Source organism: Pezoporus flaviventris, unplaced genomic scaffold (genome assembly GCF_033815535.1).
Source record: "Pezoporus flaviventris isolate CSIRO_AGI_PZ_B2104156 unplaced genomic scaffold, CSIRO_AGI_Pfla_v1 ptg000213l, whole genome shotgun sequence".
Lineage (NCBI taxonomy): Eukaryota > Metazoa > Chordata > Aves > Psittaciformes > Psittacidae > Pezoporus > Pezoporus flaviventris.
The window spans coordinates 13,217,364-13,237,192 of record NW_026892761.1 but is presented as its reverse complement, the minus strand read 5'-3'; the positions used below and the strand labels follow the sequence as shown (position 1 = coordinate 13,237,192).

Below are 19,829 nucleotides of genomic sequence, written 5' to 3'. Positions count from 1 at the left end.
GCTGTTTTTCCCAGGAAATGGAAAAAAAAAAAAGTCAAGTTTAAAGCTAGCTATTCCAGCAGCAAACTGTCCACCTTGTCTCATTTGACAGCACCACCCCAGAAGTGACCCAGGAAGCCAGCCCCTCCACCTCCCTGAACAGGCAGCAGCATGATGAGCACAAGCTGCAAGTACTTTCTAGAGTATCTATAAAGCTGCATTCTTGTGGCGAAACCAGGTAGGGATCAGTTATCTGACTCCATACAATAGGAAAAAACCTCCTCCCAACAGATCCATGCTCTGGTGGGTTTATGCCCAACAGAAACAGTACTTCTAAAAGCAATGAAGTACTTTTAAGAACAGTGAAGTACAACAGGATTATGAGTTTCTTATGGTACTGATTGTGGTTGCTGCAAGAATTGCTGGTTTCTTATGGTTACTATTATACTGAATCTGTTTCTTTTCAGTGCCGAGTACCAGAGTTCAGAGTGATCAGGTGAGTTATGTTTGCGACTGTGCTACAAAAGCACTTCTATTTTAAATTCAGATTAAGAGATTTAAGAGACTGCATATTTGTAACTCCTAAACAGCAGGAGGTTACAAGTAAAGAACAAAATACTCAAAGTGTGCTCAAGCAACAGCCCAATACAGCAATTCTTGCCTAATACAAGAGCCCTTCAACAGCTCAGAACAATCTGATCCTCCCAGTCTCTAGGGCATCCAAATGCCCCTGCTATTCCAAGCTGCTCTGTTGAGCTGAGCAGGCTGCCAGTGCTGGAAATCTGTCAAAACTGCATCAACAGATTGCTTTTCTTTTTCCTTCACAATATGCTTTTGACCAGTTTCTAGCAAAATACAGCCAAGCTGCAGTGACTGGTTCTCCATAAGCCTATGGAAGGCAGGGAACAAGTTATTTTTCATTCTGAAAGCAAGAAATACAAAAGTGAATGAGTGTGGGATTTCTAGGCAGCACCTAGAGCAGACAGCCCTGAAGTGTACCCTCCCAGCTGAGAGTTTAACACCACACTCAGCTGAGACATGGGAACATACTGCAAAAACCACCCAGTCACCCCAGAGGATCTTCCAGAAGTGAAAGCAATCAGAGAAGGGGAAGAATGAATGGGCTCTGAACAGGTCACCAGTGCACCAAGAAGGGGAAGAACACGTAACTGCAGCTCCTGAAGCATCCAGGTACACCCACACCTTTCCCCACGCACAGACAGGATGCCTCATCCAGAAGCATCCTCCTGCACCCATCCAGAGCTCTGCAGATTGACAACCCCCCCCCCCCCCCCCCCCAGGTCAGCACAACCTGTGTCAAACCTTGCTCAATGGCTCATGCTGGCTCTCAATGACGTTTGTTTGTGCAACCCTGTGGTGACAGGATTTGCCCAGCTTTACACCTTGAGCTTTGCCCTGCATGTTTTTGTGCCCATGACCTAATTCATGTATATTTAGGTTTAAAGAGATGTTACCTTCTGCATGAGTGACCCTTTTCAAGTGCTCACCTGATTCCTCTGTCTCCCCATGAGCAGCACACAAAGAACATACAACACCTCCAGCTTATACATGATCTCGTGCATGATCTTCATGGGCTGTGGAAGCTGTGCTCGTGTCGAGGTGTTGGCTAAGCCACTCTCATCTGAAGATTCTGAAAAGATGGCAAAGATGTAAGCCTGAGGCAGCTTCAACAGGAAAGGATTTGTAGCAACTATTACTGGTACACTGAAACACCTCAGGTGTAAATCCAGCATGTCTGCTTGAATCTTAATTAAAAATAGTGCCATGCAGCAAAGAACCAACTTACATTAAATGCTACAGAAGAGAAAAATAGAGCTGCAATAAAATAAAATTAGATTTCTTAAAATTATTTTTTTTCCCCATGGATGAAGGGCATTGTCTACCTAAAATAAGTAGGATCACCTCTATGAACTAGCAGATTACTGCACCAGAAATGACATGGCAGAAAAGGCAATAAAGGTAGGGGTGAGATCATAAGAAGCATTTACTATTTGTCTATTCTCATTTCATACCTCAGTACCAGTATACTTAGGCCATAGGTAAATAATTTTCATATCCCTGTCTAGTGTTATACTGCTAAGGGCAGAAACGGGACATAACAAACCATGGCGGGGGGGGGGGTGGAACTAGATGATCTTAAGGTCCTTTCCAAGCCACACCATTCTATGTTTGCATGACAGAAATCATGAGTGACATAGAGAAAGTCAATAAAGACATAGTGAAACTTGTAGGCTGCAGTTCAGAAAGGAGTTAGCTCCCACAAAGTGTACCTAAGGGCTGAACTGTGCTGCCTGCCACAGGACAGCATGAATGCTTGTTGAACCCATGTGAAGAAACAGTAACTACACAAACACACAAAGGAAGGAAACTACCAAAGGCACAAAAGCGCAGATGCTGACTCTGACTCAGAGTCCCCAAGCCACAAGCTACTGGACACTGAGGCAGTGTTCTGGGAACGTGCATCTGGGTTTGTGCCCTGGGTTCAGCAGTAGCAGTCATTTTCCTCCTTCTTAGTAGCTGCTGCAGTGCTGTGCTTTTGACTTTCAGCCTGGGAGCAGCGCTGATAACACCGATGGTTTTAGTTGCTGCTCAGTAATGTTTAGTCTGACCAAGGACTTTGTGAGTCTCATGCTCTGCCAGGGAGGAGGGGAAGCCAGGAGGAAGCAGAGACAGGATACCTGACCCAAACTGACCAAAGGGGTATCCCATACCACAGCACGTCATGCCCACTATATAAACTGGGGGCAGTTACCCAGAAAGGCTAGATCACTGCTCAGGTAGGGCTGGGTATCGGTCGGAGGGTGGTGAGCAGTTGTATCCTCTCCCCTTGTTATCTCCCTTATCATTATTATTATTGGTGGTAGAAACAGTGATTTGTTTTATACCTTAGTTACTGGATTGCTCTTATCTCAGTCCATGGGAGTTACATTCTTTCAATTCTCCTCCCCATGCCTCCAGGAGCAGGTGGAGGAAGAAGTTGGGGGGGGAAGAGAGAGAGCAGCTGCGTGGTTCTCAGCTACCTGTTGGGCTTAAACCACAGGTTTGCTTGCTGACTGATGTTGTGGGTCAAAAGCTGTGACTGGGCATGTTCCACCTCAGCCTTGAGAACTCTGCTCCAGAACACCAAATGCTCTCTGGTTTCACAAAATCCCAGGCTCATTTGGGTTGGAAGGGACCTTAAAGCTCCTCCAGTTCCAACCCCTGCCACAGGCAGGGACACCTTCCACTAGAGCAGCTTGCTCCAAGCCCCTGTGTCCAACCTGCCCGTGAACACTGCCAGGGATGGGGCAGCCACAGCTTCTCTGGGCACCCTGTGCCAGCGCCTCAGCACCCTCACAGGGAAGAGCTTCTGCCTAAGAGTTCATCTCAATCTCCCCCTCTGGCAGGTTAAAGCCATTCCCCCTGTCCTTTCCACCATGCTGGTGCGTATAAAGCTACATGAAAAATGCTGCTATTGACATTTCATGGGGGGTTTTGTGTATTTTCAGAAGGTCCAATAATTGTTACAAAACTACTGAAGCTGGATAAGGAGAAAGTTTTCTAAAGCAGCACAGAAGCAAAGATGTAGGTATCAAAATTTGGGGTTAATTCTCATGACGTTACCAGGTACTTTGAGCTCTCCAAGACATACAATGCATTTTGTAAGGGTGAAGAAACAAACCCCGTGTTCCCTTCAAAGCATTTTTTAAGGTTGTATTAACACTTCCACACACTCAACCTGGAGCAGTTATTTTATTTCCCAATTAACTTATTTAATTTTCCTGGCACTACCTTTCCTTTTAAAAGGAGGGATGCCTTGCTTGAGACCAAGTATTTGGACCTAAAGCCATTAGCTTAAGTTTTAGAGCAAAATGCTGGTGAGGTCACTTACCTCAGGTATGTGTTATTTCTGTCACTCCAAGGGAGATCAGTGCTGAGGATGTACAGTGTTACAGTGTTAGTACTATTTAGGCATGCAAAGGGCACATTTCCTTCTGCTAACTTTAGTTCATGAGGAAAAACAATCCATGCTACATGAGGACAAAACAGTAGTCAGACCTAAATGCTGAGCTGGTGGTTTTCCAAGAAAGAAATGGGAAAGGAAAAGCAACGCATGGCAAACACTGTAGAAGGTTAAGGTATGCAGCAGCTAATGGTGGCTAGAGGAATGCAAGCCAGATACCTGTACTGCTCTGCTCTGCCTCTTCATTTGCCACTCTCATCAGTGTATCAAGCACTAGTGCATTGTCCAGCCCCAGCCAGGTGTACCATTCTTCCAACTCCTGGAGGAAGCTAGAAGTACCTGTTGTTTCAGACACCTTCCGTGTTGCCAGTTTGCACAAGCGCTCAATGAAGCCTGGAATATTCAGAAGTGTAGCTGAAAAAAGAAATCCAAGTATTTATTATGATTGAAAATAACCAACACAACACTCATCACATCCTCTACACCACAGGGTACCAAAACACCTCCATTAGTAATATGAAAGAGTGGACAGAAACTAAACCCATCTGGTTAAAAAGATGGAAGAAGTCAGTGCACTCTCCTGTTAAGGACTGGCAGAGAGTATACACATCCTAGAAGTAATTCAATCAGCGTTAAACTGGTTTGTGTAACTAGTTCTACCCTACTCTAATTGCTTGTTTCCAGCCAATTCCCTCTGCTGGCACTGCTGGTTTCCAGTCCATAGCGAGTCAATACCAAGGAACTGATCTGGTTGAAAAATCAAGCTGGCAGAAATAAAGAAGCAGCCCTTCGAAGGGGCAGCTCCACCTCCTCTTCCATCTGTTGTGTGATGCTACCTCCTCTCTTTACCTCCTATGGTGTGTCTCACTGCACACTGAACCAGCTTACTTCAGGAGCTGGGTAGAAAGCTGTTAGCTTTTTAAGTACGGTTTCCTGAATTAGTTCTTCATGGAGCAAAACAGATGGGAAACATGTAACAGCAGCCCCAAGTCAGAGGGTTTTAATTGTGGAACTGCACCCTCAGAAACAGCAACTCAAGGACAGAAGTCACTGGTTTGCAAAATGCTTGGGGAGGTGCCTTTTGTCCTAAAGATTTCCCAGAATAACTCAATTGCAGCCCTGTTTCTTATAGCTACATGGCTGCAGGTGTAACTAGAAAAGGACTATGTGAAAGAGTTGAGATTCTGCCCGCTGGTACCATGTCTGAAAGAAACAGCTTCCTGGTAATTTTAACATGGAATATGCTTTACACTCCTAGATACAGTGTCTAATTGGCAAACAAAAACTCATTATAAACGCTTGCTTGGCTAAGTTCAGCTCTTCAGGATTCAAGTTTATTCAGTTCAACTAAACTTCGTACCCACATCTATGTGTACTTGTCCCCTGCTCTTTACAAGCAACCTCTGGTGATTGCAAGGCAGAAGACAATACAAACCCTTTTAAAGCTTCTTGCAGCTTCTGCCTCCTGTATTATGTGTCGGTCTTTCCCTGGATGCTGGAGAGGTGACAGCAGTTACAAACTTCCTGTTCATGCCTAACACAAAACATTGGAAAACAGGAGAACCAGCTCCAAACCCCTTTTTCCACTTCCCAAAATTGCCTGGCATGGGCCTATGCAAACATCTGCTTCAGAAGCACAAAAGAAGAGTTGCAAAAAACAGATCCTACATTTGAGGGTACTTTTAAATCTCTTAATTCACATTCATCCTTCTGGGCAAGACTTTCACATCTGAAGTACTCAGCAAAATAAGGAAATCAGCCCTGTGCCCAAAGTTAAACGGGTATTAGACCCACAGATTTCCAAGTCTGGTGTGCTAAAAGGGGGCAACATGATTAGTGTTAAACATACTTTCCTTGTTGATAAAAACAGACATCCTGCTCAGGATAAGGCCAGATAAAAGCAGAGAAGAAACTGCTCCAACAGCAACCATGCTGCATGCAGTTTAGTTCATGAATTCCTATTTTAAGGAGGACATGGAACTCTTGAGAGTTGCTAAACAGAAGGCCATCAGGGATAGAAGACAAAACCAAGTTATTTTAACCCACTCAGTTCATCAGAGAGGGCTGAAATGACAGATATTAATCCACCTATTCACCAACCCTGTATGAAACCAAAAGCTACAAAGGAAGTTTCATTACCAGAAAAGACTGTTTACAGGAAACTGCTTGACGAAAGTGAATAAAGAGAAATGCTTTGCAAGACAGACTGCTTATGGTATCCTCTGGAAACACACGCCACGGATGGGACACTGAGCAGAGGGAAACTTTACACACAGCTGAGATTCTTTTGTATTTGTTCCCAATGAATTACCTTGATTAATTTCAGCTCGAGAAGGACCCAAGTTTTTTTTCTGCTGGGCATTTTTGGCAAGCAGCGTGTGCTTGTCATCACTGCCTGGGTCAAGTTCTGAAATGGTGACAGCAAGGATCCTGCAGAAGTTCGCAAGCTGCTGCTGATCAAAACTGGACACCAGGCTCCCAAGATTGGGAATATCATCCAGTTGGATCATTTCCTAGAGGAGGCAACATCAGGAGAGTAAGTCACACATGATGATAAGGACGTGGAGTTGTTGGAGCAAGGCCAGAGGAGGCCACGAGGTTTATCAGGGGCTGGAGCACCTCCCGTATGGAGACGGGCTGAGAACACTGGGGCTGTTAAGCCTGGAGAAGAGAAGCTGCGTGGAGACCTCAGAGCAGCTTCCAGTGTCTGACCCTCTCCACAGGATGTATGTGGACATTTCATTCAGGGTTTTGCCAGGGTTACACTCACCCCACACCATCCTCTGCAAGCTCTGCAACAGCATTACGAGACCACATGCATCACTTGGCTGCTGCAGGAAATGTGACTGATGATCACTGTTAACATGCAGGTTTCAAATAAGCTTTAAGAGGCGAGGATGCCTGCTCAGAGGGTTATCTTCAGCAACTCAGAAACAGCTGTCCTTCCTAGCCTGAAAAGCCATACAAAGAAAGAAACCAGCAACTGACCTTTTTCACTCCCAGGATATCTTCAATGAGCGTTGCAGTTTGTAGGAATGTCTTTTTGTTTGTCATCAGTGTAAATAGGAACAACACAAAGTCGTTTCTTTCCGCCAATCGCCTTGTGACTCCTTCCGTCTAGAGAGGAGCAAATGCACACATGGACCCAAAGTCAGAGCCCACTTTGAGAAGTCACAAGTTACAGGCACATGCAGGACAGTTTTACAGATGATGTGCTGCTGAATCGGCTACCCCTGAAGCCAGGAAACATTGTGCTTATGATGACTAAAACACCATAAACAGTCCTTGCCTGAAATTAACATGCAAAATCAACAGGCTCCAGGAGGAGAGGCTTCATCTCAAGGCAGTTGTTTACTTGCTTGAATCAAAAGGAAACATTGCATGCATAGAAATACCTCAGAGAGACCTCTGGTTCCCCATGCAAACTGTAACCAGCTCCATTCCATGGTATGTAAGCATACCCCAGATACCTGTCGGCATCGCTCCCAGCTTGGCAGAGCAACCAGAATCAAGCACTGACCTTACTGAACTCAGTGATGAACCCAACTTCATGCTTTCCCTGACTGGTGGGTTCATCACTGAGTTCATTAAGGTCAGCTTTCATGCTCTGATCTCTGCTGAAAGCACAGCCAGTCCTCTCTGTTATTAAACATAACTTAAAACTACATCCTTACCACTTGCAAAGCTGTTTATTATATATAACTGACACATTACCGGTGCTCACAGAACTAGATACGTCCTGAACATTTACACATAAGCCTAAGAACACTTGATATTGCATTGACGTTTTTGTAATCCTGAATACTTCTCATTCAAGAGAATATTTATATATATATAGTTATACTAAATTAAACCAGCTATTCTATACACTGCAAACCTGTTTCTTAGCATTATGCCATTCACAGTTTGCAAAAGTGTCAGTCAGGAAAAGAGTATTCCCTCTCTTCCTGCTCCCATGTGCACACACAGTGAGAACATGATCTATTAAGACTCCCAACTCTTGAGACAGAGTTGGTGTCTTTGGAAGAGCTCCAAGCCAGTAACTGCCTTTTACTTAAGTTTCTGTTCCACAGTGCTTCCTGGGTTGTGCCATAATGAAATATGGGATTATCTTAATCCTGAGGATGTTCCCTGCATATGCATCACCCGAGGCATGTGCTTTTAGCTTCAACATTTTAAAGGCAAGGAGTTGCAACAGGCCTTTAACCAAGTATCTTCCCTGACACTGATCTGCCAACAACCAAACTGAATATTCAGCATGTGAAGGAGTTGCAGAATCCAACTTAAAACACTTTGCCAGCACTATCACTGAACTAGACGAACTGTAGCATGGGTTAGCAGGCATCCATTCCCAGCTGCAAATTTGAGGTTTGAATACAACATGGCTTTCCTATGGAAACATGGGCACAAAGAGCCAAACAAGAGGATTTAAACTTGATAATGTGGTAAGAAAAGAGAAATTATTTGAGTAACGCATCAAATTACAGGGTGGCCCAGAAAACACACTTCCACAGCAGTGGTACTTACACATATACATGTGTTGTACAGTATGCTTAAACAGTCCTTGATCAGGTCATCGCTTACTGCAAAGAAGAACACAGACACTCAATAGCTACATGCTGCTGAGGAGCACCAACATCCACCATAGTGACATCAACAGCTATACAACAGTGAGAATTTCAGTTTAACTTCTAGCTTAGACCATAAGTGGAAATGCTTTGGAGGATGGAAAACAGAAAGAAACACTCTATACCTGACCTCTTCATATGGTTTCTTCCAAAGCTCCCCATAGCACTGCCTAGGACCACAAAGGGTACTTGTGGTCTAGGACACATCTTAGTGACACATTAGGAAAATATCATAGATCACAGAATTCAAAATCTGTCAATATGAGAAACTCTATAGATACATATTAGTTCCAGTTGTTAAACATGGAGGGAGTTTTCTCCACACAGCATCAGGACTTCATAGCAAACCTTCCAATCTCATTTACTCCAGCATTTTAATATTCAAAGTATGTTTTCAGTACAGACATACAACAGCTGCCTCCAGCTCAAATTCATCAAGTTACTTCACCTTTGAAGCTCCCTGGCTGCCAGGCATGGAGCATACCATGACATTTCCTTTGCTCAGAAGGGTTCAGGGAACCAGAATGACAGACAGGAGAAACGAAAACACTAAACCAAAGCTGCTCCAGCAGAGAAGCTGTGCTAAAGCTACTGCACCCCACCTGCAAGCTCTCCTTCCAGCAATCTGGAAACTGGTTACTATGGCTAGACCAGGAAAACAGCATTATTTACATTATCTCACAATCTCTGTAACTCCTATTACATCAAGGATGTTTTGTGGATTATTAATAACTGTTAACAGCAGCTATAGCCACAGTAACAATGAAAGTTTCCACTGACTGCAGATTGACGAGGGACATTACGCTGAGTGCATGAATGCACTGAGCTGTGCTTTGCAACAGGTGACTATCCTAAATCCCATCATGAATCAGTACCAGAGGGAACAAAGAAACCAATGATTCATTTAGGAATAGGAAATCACTGGTATGGGAACACAGAAATAGAATTTCTATGTGAAAAAGAACACAAGACAACTAAAAAGAAAACCCACCCATTTACTTACTTTTCTGTTTCTTTTTCTGTGTGATAAGAGTTGGTCTCATGAGAATTTCTACTAAAAGCTGTAGTAACAAGATAAAGAATTAAGAGAATAATCATTGAGATACAAATAACCAATTCATTTGTCAGTGATAAATCCAAACTTAGTCCTGTCTCAGCTGAGGCCACAGAGGCGATTGATTACTGGCAGCTCTACAGTCAAACCCCACTGGTGGCAAAGTTACCTTGACAAAAAATAGTCGCGTTTACCCTAAAGAAATAACAACAGTTGTATAAGACAATCTTCCACTGGCAAGTTTTAAAGCATTTGAGCCTTTAAAGAGTGTAATTTCACATGCATCCAGGTAACATCAAAGATGGCTGTCACACATCTCCCAGAATAATAAGCCTTTAGCAATCATCTGCAAGAGATGCGAATTTAGCATCCCTAAGTGTTGCTGGGCTTCAGAACACATTCCTGGTCCTGATATAACTTAACTTAGTTTTTCCAGATTTTAAACTCACCACCAAAGAGCAAGCCACTGCTTCTGTGCATGCACCTTGTGTTGGCTGAACATCCACGTTTACACATAGGTGAAGTGTTGTCTTCATTTCTATGTTGGGAATGTAACAGTCAGCTTCCCAAGGCTAGGGCTATGGCTCTGACAGATGTTCAGACAGTCAGATGCAGAACTGACCTTCAGCTGTTCTAGAAGTTTATTTTAAAATGAGAGCTAACCACTGGAAGGAACTGATGACTTCTGCAGAAAGCACTGCAAAAAGCCCCTAACTTTAAAGTTCAGTTTAAAATCATTAAGTGCAACGTAGGCATCACCGGGTTGAGTCATGCAAACTAGGAATATACTTCTATTTTACAACCTACTCTCTCTACTTGTCCCAATTTAACTTGGTCTTTTAATGAGCCATCTACCCAGACATGGAGGCAAACATCCAATAGCACTGGAGGCACTACTCATTTTAACCACTGATAGGTAAACAGGCAACTTTAAGAATGTCTTGGGTTCAGCTGTAACAATTGTTTTTCTTTCCAGCAGCTGGTGCAATGCTGTGTTTTGGCTTCACTCTGAGCACAATGCTGGTAACACACTGATGTTTCAGTTGATGCTCAGTAGCACTTGCCCTGATCAAGGACTTTTCATTCTTTCATGCTCGGCCAGTGAGGAGGGGCACAAGAAGCCAGGAGGAAGCAGAGACAGGACACCTGACCCAAACTAGCCAAAGGGGTATCCCATACTGCAGCATATCATGCCCAGTATAGAAACGGGGGGGAGTTACCTTGAAGGCCCAGATCACTGCTTGGGTCAGGCTGGGTATTGGTCAGTGGGTGCTGAACAATTGTATTGTGCAGCACTTGTGCTCTGAGCTTTCATTTCTTCTCTTGCTGTTTCCTATTATTATTGTTGGTATTCTTTCTATTATCAGGATATTTTACTTTATTTTAGTTATTAAACTGTTCATATCACAATATTCATTTGATTCTCCTCCCCGCTCTGCCCTGGTGGGGGGGGAAGAGGAAGGTGAGTGAGTGGCTGAGAGGTGCTGAGATACTGGCTGGGTTTAAACCACAACAAAAGAGGAATATACATTTTATGGAATCCCAGACTGGTTTGGGTTGGAAAGCACCTTAAGATCATCCAGATTCAACCTCCTGCCATGGACACCTTCCACTAGACCATGTCACACAAGACCCTGTCCAACCTTGAACATTGCCAGGGATGGGACGCTCACAACTTCTCTGGGCAACCTGCACCAGGGCCTCACCAGAGGCAGAAGGAACAGAAAGGGAGTTACAAGATCTTATGTCTTGGAATGCGGTTGCAATTCAGATCCAAGGTCCACGATGTTCCTGTATCAGTTCATGTGTTTGTACTTTTGGGTAATATTTTGTATGTATTCATATAAAGGCAGGACACACAAATGTGCTTTTGTTCTTTCTTGATGTAAAGGCTATCAAAATCCAAAATATCTTGCGGAGTCTCCTGTCACACATTACACATACAGAGCACACTGCAGATTTAGTGTCCTTCAAAGTTACTTGTGCTTCACAGCTCAAAGTGCAACTGCAATGTGGAGTCAGCACATGGCATACACAGAACCAGCAGATTACACTCCTCTTTTAAAAACACATAGAGCAGGCTTCTACAGCTGCCTTTAACCACATTAAACCCACTGGTGTCAGCCAAATCTCTAGCCATAGTACCAGGTAATTAAAGCGTAGCTGATATTTACCATCTCCAGCCCAAGTTAAAAAAAACAAACCAAAACCAGTTGAGAGGATACCAGTGACTAGACCAGTACTGATTTCAAAACAACATAACCTAAATACAAGTTTTACCTAAGTAAAGGCACGCTAAGAGAGAATTAGCAAAGACAATGTTTAGTTAGACTAAAAAGGGGGCATCAGTTTAGTGTGAGGTGCCCTTGTCCATGGCAGGAGGGTTGGAACTTGATCTTAAGGTCCTTTCCAATGCTAACTATTCTATGATTCTATGAATTCGTTTACTAGAAAACACAAATCATACATGTCTAATGAAAGCTGAAATCCCAGAGTCTGCCACCATTCAATTGAGCAATGGGTATTTGTGTAATATTGAATAAAGATAAAGGTCTCCAGAAACCTTGGAGGTCTGTTTAAAAACTTTTCCATCACAGAAGCAGTCCTTATTGCATGCCAGCTATAAACACAGACAACCTGGCTAAAGGAGTGCACTAATGTGCTTAAAGAACCACCACACATCCTTCAGTTGTAAGGGAAAAGCTCAGTGCTCTCGTAGCAACTGTAGTAATCTCACAACTAGAAAGCACGTGAAACTGTTTACACTGAGAACAGAGAGGTCTCACCTTTTTCACCCTAAAACCAGACTGCCTGAAGAAACAGGCAAGTCTTCTGTATCATATAAGAAAAAGCACCTCGCTTTTGATGATGGAACACCTCAGAAAATACACCCTTTTCACATTTTGATTAACAGAAACAGGCACAATTCTAACACTTAACATCAAATTGGTAAAGTCATTTTGTAGCTTCTATTTAGAAGCTTCAAAGGTCTCAAGGACCTCGCAGATTTCTCAGTGGTACAACTATCATAGAGAAATCTTTTGATATTGTTGGAAAAAAAACACTTACATCGACTCCTCCAAATAAGTCAAACGTGTATGTATTTGGGAAAGTGGACTCTTGAGCAGCTTTTTTATCTTCTGTAACAGATGCCACTGCTTCCATTGAAAGAAGTGGGGAAATTTCCTGTATGCAAAAGAAGGTTCAAAGAGAAAACTGTTCATCAGTATAACACAAATGTCTCCAACTACCCGTGTTATCTACTGACTGATCAATGACACATTCCCAGTTCTTATCTACCAGCCAACTGACAGATGTTATCATACAAACAGTAAACACGATCACAGTAGACTTTAAAGAAAGAAACAACAAAATAATCCCTAGCTTTCAGGAAGAACAGTGCAGACAGTACCTTTAAGATGCTTTGGCACTGGGAGAAATCGCTGTTTGGGTGGCTATGTTGATACAGCTTCTGCAGCAGCAAGGGAATCCCACTCCATTTTGCTTGTTTATCTCTTTCCTTTAACAAGGCCTCTGTGATCTGCAACAAAAGAATAGAATTTCCACGCGTCAAATGCTTCATAACCAGGAAAACCACCTTATCACCTCCCCAAAACATCAGCATCAGAATATCACACAAAGTAATTTATTGTACAGAGTATCATTACAAATCCAGTACCTTTTTCCATGCAGCATTTATTCAGAACTGATAGCTGCAAAAATTTTACAGATGATCTAAGTATTTTGAGCAGGAGGGGGCTTAAAGCAGATGTTATCATTGAGAGTATTTCATCTCATGCCATATTTTTATATTGATCATAGATTTTAAAATGGGAACACATTAGTGTCTGATTAACTCCATTGGTAGAACTCCACTGAACAGGTCAGTGTGCCTTGATGCTGCCAAGATACTCTAAGATGGACAGAACACTGAAGATGGAAAGGCTTCATTACTCATCACATTCAGCTTGTAATGAGTATTTCCTCAGCCGAATCCCTGAAGCCATCACTGGTCATAGCAATGGCCCAAAACATGAAGATTTACAAGCAGGCTCCAGAAGAACATACCAAAGATCCAGTAAAAGCTTCCTCTGTGGTCTGGTTATAAACAAAGGCCAACAACCAAATCAGCAGAATGACATTGGCATTACCCTCTGGGAAGCAGCCTGCAACCATCCCTTCATATTTGCTACTGCATTTGTGCAAACTTTCTCCAATTTTCCCTCTTCTCCCCAAAATATATATTAAAAAAAAAATCACCACTACATTTTAAACGTAGGAAGAAAAAAAAAAAATAACAGCAGCACAAAACTAATCAATATTCTGCTTAGAACCCACAAAAGCTGTTTGAAAACTTGACCACTTCCTGCAGGTTACTGTCAGCAGATGCTGTGAAGGCGGAGCTCTTCATTAAAGTTCACCATGCGGTCAATGCTGACCTGCATTTAACTCCCTTCCTTTAACAGTACCTCAGAGGTAACTAGGCCAACCCCAGAAGAGGGCTTTGCCCTTGTACAGAAAGGTCAGACAGGCACCAAGAGTTAGGTCAGGATTTCTGGCTGGTGTGACAGAATTTTTATATGCCCACCAGATAACAAACAAGCCCCCAGGAAACTGCAATCCTCAGGTCAGCCAGACCGCATCTCAGTGCGACAGTTGTGGAGCTTCTTTTACTCCAGGCCTAAATCTCTAAGCTGCTCTCATTCTGGGTAACTCACTCCCAGCCTTTCTGTGGCTAACTTTGTAGAATGGTTTGAGTTGGAAAGGACCTTAGGATCATCCAGTTCCAAACCCCTGCCATGTAATAAAAGGCTCCGGGCAACCTGGCCTTGAGCACTGCTAGGGATGGAGCATTTACCACTTCCCTGGGCACCCTGTGCCAGTGCCTCAGCACCTCACAGTAAAAAACTTCTTCCTTAGATCTAACCCAAACTTCCCCCGTTTCAGTTCAAACCCATCACCCCTTGTCCTATTGCTACAGGCCCTGATGAAGAGTCCTTCTCCGGCATCCTTGTAGCCCCTTTCAGATACTGGAAGGCTGCTATGAGGTCTCCATGCAGCGTTCTCCAGGCTGAACAGCCCCAACTTTCTCAGCCTGTCTCCATACAGGAGGTGCTCCAGCCCCTGATCACCCTCGTGGCCTCCTCTGGACTTGTTCCAACAGTTCCATGTCCTTTTTATGTTGAGGACACCAGAACTGCACACAGTGCTGCAAGCGGGGTCTCACGAGAGCAGAGTAGAAGGGCAGGACCTCTTCCTTCGACCTGCTGTCACGCTTCTAACTTGTATTGTTTCCCTTCAGCCTCCCTAGATGTTCACTGTTAATAGTTAACAGTCAGGAAAGCTTCCTTCTTATTGTTTCAGTCAAGACATCCTCCTCAGATACACCTCTGTGTACAATTCTAAAAGGTCACTGCATTCCGTATTAGACAATTATATGCAAATATACTCCAGTTTCTGACTGAGAATTTACCCCTTTTCTCTGTTGCTAGACACCATACAGGAAAACAAGAAAACTGGGGCAAGCACATGAAACTTCAAACTGGCAATGTTAGGTCCTCACCCTTCCTCTAAGCTTCCCAGATAGCTAAGGCTCTTTTCCTGATGAGAACTTCAAGACTCTTGAAGTATCGGGTTTTCCTGCTACAGGGGCTGACTGAAGCAGCACAAGCAAACCTGGGACATAAAACTCTCTAGTTTTTAACTCTCTGCTGCTTTGACTTCTGAATGAGAGTGATCACTACTGGGGAATGACGACACAGTTTCTTCTGAGGAGGCCATTCAGAGGCAGGACAAACCCAGAAATCAAAGGGCTTCTCACTGTTTGTCCCGCGGGCAATGGGTCAGCTCCTTTGACGTTACAAATTTCCATCTCTCCTTGTAACACCCAGCACAGAGATGAAGAGGAGCTCCAACACTGCCCATTTCAGGTGTGGCAGAAGCACACAGCCCCACGAGCAGCAGAAACTGGATTCATTGCTGGGTAAAGTGCAAAGAATGTGCAGCAAAATGCCAGGGAAAGAATCCAACTCTCCAGCTCCAACTGATGTGCAAGATACCACAGGCAAAGATGACGTGCACGGGCTGCAATCTCTGCTTCCAGTAGCACAATGGAGAATTCAGCATCCAAGTGCTCTCAGAAACAGCCAAAAGCTCTTTACCAGTGGTAAAAGCTTGCACTGGGTTTAATACTGCATTTGTTAATCACATGTATGCTTCTTGGTTTGGGCAGGATCCATCCCCATTCCCATCCCTGTACCAGTTGGTCTTCCTCTCCCTGTGCTGGACTCCCAAGGCAGCCACTTATGCTGATCTGCAGAACCTTTCAGAACTGAAATTCTGACAGAATGAAGCAAATGTTTCCTTGCTCTTGTCTTCCTTTAACTGCTTTCAAAACAAAGTCTTCTTTCTCTTATTTAATACATGCCTTTGGTTTCCTTGCAAGCTCCAGCTTGTGGTCCCTGTTCAGTATTTACGAGGCTAGCCTGGCTCTGAATATTTCCATTGTGGCGGGGTGGTATCTGCCAATGCAAAGATTTTAGATTCTGTGGAGGGATTAAAATTCAACTGGATTGTATGGAGCTGTCTGTCTTTACAACCATTCTGGTTAAAAACTGCATCTCCTGATTTCTGGAATAGCATGTAGTGAACAGTTTTCATGTATATGCTAAGTGGGTTTTTCCCTCTTGCTCTTTTTGTGCAGACATTATTGAAGAGTCATCAAAATTAGCTCTGGGTCTTTGGAGGCCCCTTTCCCGCTAGAATTCTTTGGTTCAGCACCAATTTCTCACACATTTTCTTCATTCACTGAATAGTTCTGAATAAAACAGCTGAAATCTTGCATATGAAGCTTGAGAAGTCATATACTCTCCAGCAAGAAGGGAAGGTTGCAAAAGCCCAGCTGTAAATGGCATCAATTAAGACAGAGGCCAATCTAACCAGTGGTTGCTGGGGTTAGGAACCATCACACATTCCTGGCATTAGCAGATGACAGAGTAAGTACCGATTACTGGGAAAACAAAAGGACCAGCGTCAGAACTTCTCTACACCCCAGTGCGGCAACCAAACTGGTACAAACACCAAGCTCCACACAGTCATTTCGCAGAAGTTTGCAGTAACACAGCCAAGTCTTGAATCACAAACTGAGAAACCTGGGGAACAGCACGCTGTGGCCCTCCAGAAGCAGACCTTCCAGGCAGGCCTCTGAAACAAGGCAGCACACACCAGCTCAAGCCCAGCACAGAGCTCCCAAGCTATGTCACCAGCCAAAGTGGTCTGATTAATGTCAGTTTTACACCAGCGCTTCACTGAATGCTGTTCACCAGCCAAGGGATCAGGTACCTGACTAGTCCCATCCTGGCTCGCTCCAGCTGTGCTTCTGAAGCCACAGCACTGTGGATTTGCTGCAAGGGCAATCAAAGGCTTCCTGATGGATTTAAGCACAGAGTTAAAAATGTGTCATCGAGCCCAGCCATTACAGTGAGTGGAGCAGACAGAGCGGTTCCTCTGCAATCCCAGAGTAGTTTGTGTTCAAAGAGACCTTAAAGCTCATCCAGCTCCAACCCCTGCCACGGGCAGGGACACCTTCCACTAGAGCAGCTTGCTCCAAGCCCCTGTGTCCAGCCTGGCCTTGAACACTGCCAGGGATGGGGCAGCCACAGCTTCTCTGGGCACCCTGGGCCAGCGCCTCAGCACCCTCATAGGGAAGAGCTTCTGCCTAAGAGCTCATCTCAGTCTCCCCTCTGGCAGGTTCAAGCCATTCCCCTTGGCCTGTCCCTACAGGCCCTTGTCCCAAGCCCCTCTCCAGCTTTCCTGCAGCCCCTTTAGGCACTGGAGCTGCTCTCAGGTCTCCCCTTCAGGAGCCTTCTCTTCTCCAGACTGACCCAGCCCAGCTCTCTCAGCCTGGCTCCAGAGCAGAGCTGCTCCAGCCCTCGCAGCATCTCCGTGGCCTCCTCTGGCCTTGCTCCAGCAGCATCATGTCCCTCTTGTGCTGTTGCCCCAGAGCTGGATCAGGACTGCAGGGGGGGTCTCCCCACAGCACAGCAAAGGGCAGAATCCCCTCCCTCAACCTCTGAGATTGCAATCGAGCACACGGGGGGTGGGGGGTGGGTCTGGGCTTAAGTGCACACTGGTGGCTTATGTTGAGCTTAAAGTCTCCCGAAGGACTGGACTCCAGGATTTCCCTGGAGATGACTCCAAAGACCACCATAGGAATAGTTCCCTACTATAGAGTTTAAGTAACCAACTTTTGTGCATAATCTTTTCTTGAAAGTATAAGAAGGGCTGAACTACATGCAAATCTAAGTATTTCTTTTAAATTTTTAATCCTCCTGTGTTATAAATCCTTTTAGAACACCCCAGTATCCATTAGCATAACAATCTAATATAACTAATTATAATACTTAAATCTTCCTTGAGGTATATTGAGTTATATGTTAATATCTACGTAAATCCATCCCTGGATCAGCTTAGTTCTCCCTTCCTTTCTCCCCCTCACTTTGCTATGGGATTTGTTGCTGATGTTCCTGCCCATGACCACTACTCTCCAGGCACAGCTTCTCCAACAGAAGCAGCTCATCCTTCCAACTGCTTTGTGCCCCTGCCACAGGGTAAGAACTGCATTATGAGCAGCACTAAGTATTTGTTACTGACCTGAGACCTCCTGTAGTTAAGATTGCTTCAAAATCCCTTCTCCTTCCAACGAGTATTTGCCTTTCCTTCTGTGCTCCTGCATTGTGAGGATTTTCATTGCCCTACAAAGTAATCCTCTTATTTTCCCAGCCTTGTCTCCACCACTATTCCAAGCTGTGGTCAGTGACACATCTCCAAGTCTTCCCATAGTTGCTGACGAACTGGAGGCCCATAAGCACATGGCAGCAGGAGAAACACCATGAACTAAAACTCCTCTTTGCTCTCCAGAGTAAGCAGTTTTCTAACAAAACTGGGTCTCTAGTTTACATTTACCCTTCAAACATTTCCCTGTCTTGCTGAACACTCACTACAGGAGCCTGGTTTCTGTCATCTTTCAAAAGCAAAATAATAAGTGACTCAGGTGCCCGATCACCCTTTACAGCACTGAAGGATTCATGCTGCGATAGACTTCACAGCTATGACACATCTGCTGTCATCCTACTTCATTCCATTGGTTTGGTTGCCATCATAAAATAATTAGGGATGGAAAGGACCTTAAGATCATCCAGTTCCAACCCCCCGCCATGGGCAGGGGCATCTCACACTAAATCGTATTACCTCTGTCCAACCTGGCCTTGAACACCGCCTGGGACAGAGCATTCACAACCTCCTTGGGCAACACATTCCAGTGCCCCACCACCCCCACAGTAAAGAACTTCCTCCTTATACCCAATCCAAACCTCCCCTGTTTAAGTTTTAACCCGTTACCCCTTGTCCTATCACTACAGTCCCTATCATGCAGTAAGTTAAGATTGGAAATGCTATTAAAAAAAAAACCAGAATTTCCATTCTCATTTCCCATGACCACTTCTGAAGTATATATTCAAACATTCTGAATGTTTAGAAGGAAAAAGCAGCATGAGATTATCAAGAAACAGATGCAAGCACAGGGGCTCTATATCATTTTCATATCCTTTCCTTCCAACCTTTTAGGCTGTACCTTTAAAACCCAGGCAACCAGTATTTGTGCAATTAAATATTCAGCAATAACTGAGGAAGCCATCTCTGACATGCTGCCAGGAGAATGAGTATTCAGAGTTAGGGGAGTGCCCTGCCAGCCCAGCTCTTGATCACAGCTCCCTTTCAGTCGCTAACAAACATGCATCAGCCTGGTGAAGCTGTCCCTTTGCTCATGCAATTTCCCACAGAAAACCTTCAACCAAGGCAAATGACCCCTCCTCAGACACAAGTTTCCAGTTTAACACAACAGCATATCCAGGAACAACTTGTGGCCCTACGGCAGCATGTCAGAGATCCCAATTTCGTTCAAAGAAACTCCAGTGGTGAGATGTTGACTTCTCCCAACTTAATCAGAGCACCCATCTCCAGCCTCTCTCCAGCTCCTAGATTCTTCAAAGCATGGATCCAGTTTCCCAAAACCAACGCTTCTCCACCCTCCACAAGCCAGGATGGACACACCACCATTTCTCCTGCCAACTCAAAAGCCAGGTGGTGAACTTTGCCTACATCTTGCTGTGGCTTCTAGCCAGGTCTAACCTTCCCCACAACTCCC

At 44.3% G+C, this 19,829-nt stretch overlaps 1 protein-coding gene across 2 annotated transcripts in view; it reads right to left on the bottom strand.

Annotated features, from left to right (window-relative positions):
* Positions 1-19,829, bottom strand: part of TRPC4AP (transient receptor potential cation channel subfamily C member 4 associated protein) — a 36,822-nt gene that overhangs the window by 12,503 nt on the left and 4,490 nt on the right. Inside the window, exons 2-9 of one of the 2 annotated variants that reach the window (XM_061441836.1) lie at positions 13,038-13,166; positions 12,695-12,811; positions 9,575-9,632; positions 8,471-8,526; positions 6,932-7,060; positions 6,255-6,456; positions 4,163-4,357; positions 1,488-1,630 (exon numbers count right to left, since the gene is read on the bottom strand). In XM_061441836.1, the coding sequence (XP_061297820.1) occupies positions 1,488-1,630; positions 4,163-4,357; positions 6,255-6,456; positions 6,932-7,060; positions 8,471-8,526; positions 9,575-9,632; positions 12,695-12,811; positions 13,038-13,166 (1,029 nt within the window). The remainder of the gene's footprint in view (positions 1-1,487; positions 1,631-4,162; positions 4,358-6,254; positions 6,457-6,931; positions 7,061-8,470; positions 8,527-9,574; positions 9,633-12,694; positions 12,812-13,037; positions 13,167-19,829) is intronic. The other variant, XM_061441837.1, reaches the window with a different exon arrangement.